At 46.2% G+C, this 6,122-nt stretch overlaps 1 protein-coding gene across 3 annotated transcripts in view; it reads left to right on the forward strand.

The window, feature by feature from the left end:
* KIF25 (kinesin family member 25) overlaps positions 1–1,022 on the forward strand; it is a 161,928-nt gene extending 160,906 nt beyond the window's left edge. For 2 of the 3 annotated variants that reach the window (XM_073627535.1, XM_073627536.1), the window contains one exon: positions 881–1,022. In XM_073627535.1, the coding sequence (XP_073483636.1) occupies positions 881–1,014 (134 nt within the window). In that variant the 3' untranslated portion in view covers positions 1,015–1,022. The remainder of the gene's footprint in view (positions 1–880) is intronic. The other variant, XR_012243938.1, reaches the window with a different exon arrangement.
* The last annotated feature ends 5,100 nt before the right edge of the window (positions 1,023–6,122 follow it).

A 6,122-nucleotide genomic window follows, 5' to 3' on the forward strand; every position in this document is an offset into this window, starting at 1 on the left:
ATTCCATACATCCCATAATATACATTTCTCCCAAGGCAGACAGACACAATAGAACAATGGAATACAACCACACCCCAAACGATCCCAGCAAACAGTCCAACAGCATTAGACAACACACAATATATACATATATACAACATTCCAGTGTGGCTGTACAGTGAGTCCGACTAACACAAATCAGACTGGGGTTCTCGGTCACCCTGTGCCCCTATTAGGGACACAGGGTGACTTAGACATAGGAGGTGCATAGGGAGCTGAAACAAGGGTTTCCCAACCTCCCCAAGGGTTTCTGGGTTCCACAGGCCCTCCGCCCAAAGTGACTCCTGTCATAGGATTATATGTACTTTTTTATTGGTTGAATTAGGACTTTTTCAACCTAACTATGTAATATACAATAAGTATGGCCAGCTTTTCTTAATCCTTTTTTCGTCTGATAATAAGCCATCAAAGTACAGACAGAGTTGACTGTAACAAACACATTTCCCCTGGCTCCCTCATAAAGAGGACCAAGTAGGATTTTTCAGTGTTGGAGTTATCAGAAAACAGCATGTAAAATTGTATAGAAGCAATTCTTTATTTTTTATTTTTTTTTACATTATAATATGTGAATGAAAGTAGATGTCAGTAGATAAAGTTAATGGAGCTCTGGACTGCATTTTAAATGATAAAAAGAACTGAATTTTAATGATAAAAGCTTGAGTTTTTTTATTATTATTATGTTGCTGTCTATTGCAACATATCAGGAAATCATTCATACAGATTTGCATAGTTACAGAAAGGTCAATGTTAAGATACCCTAGAAAATTTTGTAATGAGTAAAACTATACTATATATTTTGGACAGTTTGTTTTTAACATTCAACTCTTCTATCTTACAACAGGTGGTGATGCAAAGTTGCTGGTGATGCTGTGTATTTCTCCTTGTCAGAAATTCACAACTGAAACCCTGCAGACGCTGGGATTTGGAACACGTGCCTGTCAAGTATCCAGAGTTCCTGTGAAGAAGAAACATTAAGCATACATTAAAATTATACTATTAATATTGTGCTGTTAATGTGTCTTTTGTTATGATCACACAAATAATGCCTACTAAGGAGCTGTTTATGAAACAGTGGACAGCAAACTTCATGGAAGATTTTTCTCCTCACTATGCCCTCACCTCACCTCATTATAACAGCATCTGAACAATCTTTAGTAATTATTTTTTGTACATGCCAAAGTTGTTTAATGGTTATGTTAAAGAGAAGAGGGGATAGAGGGCAGCCTTGGTGAATGCCTTTAGAGAGTGGGATGTCAGGGGACATGAAATTAGGAGTAACAAGGCCATTGGTGAGGAGTATATCTTTTGGACAAATTGTAATATGGGACCAGTCATGCCAACCGCTCTCATGACCATGAACAGCCAAGAGAAGCTGATGCTATCGAAAGCATTCTCTTCATCCAATAAGATAATGGCTGTATCATGGTCAGGGTGCGTTTTTTAGTAAATTCAGGAGGACTTTACGGATGTTGACGGTAGCAGACCGCCCTGGGACAAAACCTGATTGGGCCTGATGGATGATTGATGGAAGGATATGTGTCAGATGGGAAGCAACAATTTTACAGAGAATTTTCGTGTCAACGTTGATTAGGGATATAGGCAGGGCTTTTTTTCTGTCAGAACGCACAGGAGCGCCGTTCTGCCACCTTTGCCAGAGCATTCCTTCCTCTCCTTTCCTCCTAATTGTATAGTCCTGCTGCCCCCAGAGGGATCAAACACGGGGGCACCTCCGGCAGAGCACTCCCCCCATATCCTGTGTGAACCCCCGGCTCCTCCTCCTCCTATGTAGCCTGCTGCCACTGCCCTGAGGGATGGAATGGCTGCAGCTTGTGGGAGTGGCGGGTGGGGTGATCTGTACTCCACTGCTCTGCCCTGCCTCTCACTGCTGTCCAGGAGATTGGTTTGGAGCCGTGTGTCATGGTATCTGATCGAGTGATCATGGATAGCGGTAGGTAGCCAGGCGTTCCTCCTACTCCTCGCTAGCCTCATGTAAACTGGACTGGTCTGTTACTGTTTTGCGCAAAATGCTGCTGAATGGGGTTGTACTGTGGACTGGGCTGGGTGGTCTGCGAACTCTACTGGGTGGTCACTTTGCTAGACAGTCTTTCTGCTGGCCATCTATTTGCTGGGCGGTCTCTTTGCTGGCAGTCTCTTTGCTGTGCTGGAAGAAAAATATTACAGCGCACACATACAAAAAAACATTCACCTCCAGCAAGGCTAGTTTAAAAACACCTAAACATTTTCAAAAAGACATTTTCAAAAATATGGGGATTTGGTCACACCATATTGCTATATGGTGCTAAGCCCACTTACTGCGACAAAGTACCCCATGATTAGTGGGTCCTACACTATCCATAGATTTGTGAGATCCTGCTTCTCTGAACCATGAGAGCTACACTCTTCTAAATGGGAGAATCTTGAGGTCTCCACCTATGACACAAGTGGACACTAATGAGAGGTACTTTGCTGTGCTGGGCGGTCTATTTGCTGGGCGGTCTCTTTGCTGGCAGTCTATTTGCTGGGCTGGGCAGTCTCTTTGCTGAGTGGTCTCTTTGCTGGGCGGTCTGTTTGCTGCTGGTCTCTTTGCTGGGCTGGGTGGTCTCTTCGCTGGGCAGTCTCTTTGCTGGTGGTCTGGTTTCTTTGCTGGCGGCCTCTTTGCTGGGCTGGGTGGTCTCTTTGCTGGTCTGGGCGGTCTCTTTGCTTGGCAGTCTCTTTGCTGGCAGTCTCTTTGCTGTGCTGGGCGGTCTCTTTACTGGCAGTCTCTTTGCTGGGCAGTCTCTTTGTTGGGCAGTCTATTTGCTGGCGGGGTGGTCTCTTTGCTGTTCTGGGCGGTCTCTTTGCTGTGCTGGGTGGTCTCTTTGCTGTCCTGGGCGTTCTCTTTGCTGGTGGTCTCTTTGCTCGGATGGGTAGTCTCTTTGCAGGGCGCTGTCTTTGCTGGCGGTCTCTTCGCTGGGAGGTCTCTTTGCTGGCGGTCTTTTTGCTGTGATGGGCGGTCTCTTTGACAGTCTCTTTGCTGGGCGGTCTCTTTGCTAGGCTGGGCGGTCTCTTTGGCAGTCTCTTTGCTGTGATGGGCGGTCTCTTTGACAGTCTCTTTGCTGGGCGGTCTCTTTGCTGAGCTGGACGGTCTCTTTGCTGGAGGTCTCTTTGCTGTGCTGGGCGGTTTCTTTGCTGGCGGTCTCTTTGCTGGGCTGGGCGGTTTCTTTGCTGGCGGTCTCTTTGCTGGGCGGTCTCTTTGCTGGGCTGGGTGGTCTCTTTGGCGGTCTCTTTGCAGGGCGGTGTCTTTGCTGGCGGTCTCTTTGCTGGGTGGTCTCTTTGTTGGTCTCTTTGCTGGGCTGGGTGGTCTCTTTGCTGGCGGTTTCTTTGCTGGGCTGGGTGGTCTCTTCGCTGGGCGGCCTCTTTGCTGTGCTGAGCGGTCTCTTTGCTGGGTGGTAGCATGGGGTATAACCTAATGGCAAGGAGTTTTGTTAAAATTTTGAAATCATTATTTAGTAATGCAATGGGTCTGTAGGATGCACAGGAAGTAGGATCTTTCTGAGGTTTATACATTAAGGTCAGATGAGCATAGTACATAGATTCTGGTAATTTCCCTTCCGAAAGGCATTTCGTATATAATAATGCCAACTGCGGTGCCAGCATCTCCCCATGCGTTTTGTAGAAATCAATTGGCAGCCCATCTGAGCCTGGTGCCTTTCTGGAGGGGAAGGATTGGATTGCGTTTAGTACCTCTAAAGCTGTAAAAGGTTGCACCAATGTCTCTCGCTCTGTGTCCAACAGCCAACCGAGAGCCAAAGGATCTAACAGATCTCGTAGCTCCTCGGGCAGAAAGTCGGAGGGCAGACCGGAGACCTAGAGAGTTTCATAGAAGTTATTAAATTCTTTTAGTATGCCTGAGGGGGTTGTTACCGTCTCACCCTCTGGAGTGGTTATTGTAGAAATGAGTGTGAGTGGTTGGTCATATTGGGCTAGCATGGCTAAAAGTCATCCATTTCTGTCCCCTTGCTCAAAGAATCGTTGCTTATTTTTACATGTTTCTAGCTTAGTGATTTCTGCCAGGTGAAGGTTCAGTTCTCTCTGGGCAACTGCCAGAAGATCAAAGTGGCTTGGGGTAGGGTCCGAATTCAATTGTATGTGTTTGTATGATCTATCACTGACTGTTGCAAAGACTGATTCTCTAATGTCTGTTTCTTTCTGATGGCTGCGATGGAGAAAATACATTGTCTCCTAGTGTAGGCCTTGAAGGCATCCCAAGTGATATCTGGAGCGGAGGACCCCGTGTTCCGCTCCCAGAACTCACTCGGCAGCGTTGGCATTTCATCTGTAAGGTCAGGATGGGAGATCCATCCCGAACCCAGCCTCCATAAAGCTGTGCTATGGGAGGCAGGGGTGCGGAATGCTACAACCAGGGGGCTATGGTCCAACAGCCCACTAGGCAAATACTTCGCCTCCAGCACGTCTGCCAACAGTAGCCAGGTCTATCTGCGAGGCAGTCTTATGGGAAGCTGAGAAGCAGGAGTAGGATCGGGTAGTAGGGTGCTTCCATCTCCATATTTCATTTAAGCCTATGGCCTGGGCCCAGGTGGAGAGCTCTGTAGAATGATTTATAGAGGGAGTGGGTCTGTCAAGCTCAGGTGGCATGGTGGCATTAAAATCCCCCATGATCAAAATATTCCCAGGACAAAAGGGGGTGATCCTCTCCAGAACCGTGTACAAAATTTTTGGGGAGAAGGGTGGAGGGACATACATATTCACCACAATATATTTTTGCAACCACAAGGTAAATACTACCAGAGCAAACCTACCTTGGGGGTTTGTGCTTATCTCTTCAATTACACATGAGAAGTTCTTGTGTATTAGAACTGACACGCCCCTTGCGTAAGTGGAGTATGTGGCGTGAATCACCTTTTGAATCCACTGCTTTTTTAATGTTAGGATTCTGCTGCCCATAAGATGAGTCTCCTGGAGAAAAATAAGTTGGGGAGAATTGGATTTCAGGTATTGGAATAAGAGGGCTCTTTTAAATTTGGAATTTAGACCTCTAACATTCCACGAGAGAACAGTAAAGGAGTTTGCCTTTTGATCAGCCATTAGGTCTAGATTTCATCTGGATGACCTGATAACGAGGAAGGTGATTCAAGAGACTAATTATGAGCAGCATAATCTCAATCATGACTTACAACTGATTGTTATCACTTCGATATAGTAAAAACATTGAGCATAGCAAGAAATCAAACGAAAACCAGCCCAAGCACAAGGTGCTTATCCTACTAGTTTCCATCACCTTCACAAAACTGAGGAAGGGAATGGGAATAGTTTTTACCCCAAAAAAAGGAACAAGTATCCTACATTTAGAAGGGGGGGCCCTATAACATGGGTCTCAACCAGTTCTGTAATCTCAAAATGCAAGATTGTATCCAAAAATTTTAAAAAAGGAAAAACACAAAAAAGGGGGGAAAGTTTCTCTTGCAGGTCCTGGCAACTGCAGAGTAGGGTCTTGTCCAGGACTGAGGTGAGAAAAGGGGGTCTGCCATAACTAGCAAAAGTCCTCACTGGGACCGGAGTGAGGTGGGGGTTCAAGGTGGGAAAATGGGACGGGTCTCCATTCAGAGGTCAAAGACAGAAATCAGTGGCAGTTGCTGGAGCTCCTCAGGCAGGAGGAGTGGGCATTTGTCCAGTCAGCAGAGGATATCAAATAGGGAGTTAAGATGATGATGAGGTGCAGCAGTGGAGAAAGGCATACGGAAAGATAGTGGGTAATGCTGGAAGGTAACATGAGGCAGAAGGTAGGTCATCAAAGGAGGACAAGGTACTTAGCTGGTCTCAGCGTGTTGTATGTTAATCATAGTTCCTGTTGGCAGTATGTCACTAGCGGGTATCCAACCACGCCACAGCAGCCTCCGGAATGTCAAAAAAGCGGGTGTTATCCCCATCAGTGATCCTCAGCCTGCTGGGGTATAAAAGGCCAAAACGTATTCCTTTTCCCGGAGTCGGGGTCTTAGATCTGTGAAAGACTTGCAGCATTGCTGCACCTCCTGAGAGAAATCTGAAAAAAAAACAGTCTGGTGTTCTCATACTTAATTTCAGGC

Source organism: Aquarana catesbeiana, linkage group LG04 (genome assembly GCF_042186555.1).
Source record: "Aquarana catesbeiana isolate 2022-GZ linkage group LG04, ASM4218655v1, whole genome shotgun sequence".
In the NCBI taxonomy this organism is placed as follows: Eukaryota; Metazoa; Chordata; class Amphibia; order Anura; family Ranidae; genus Aquarana; species Aquarana catesbeiana.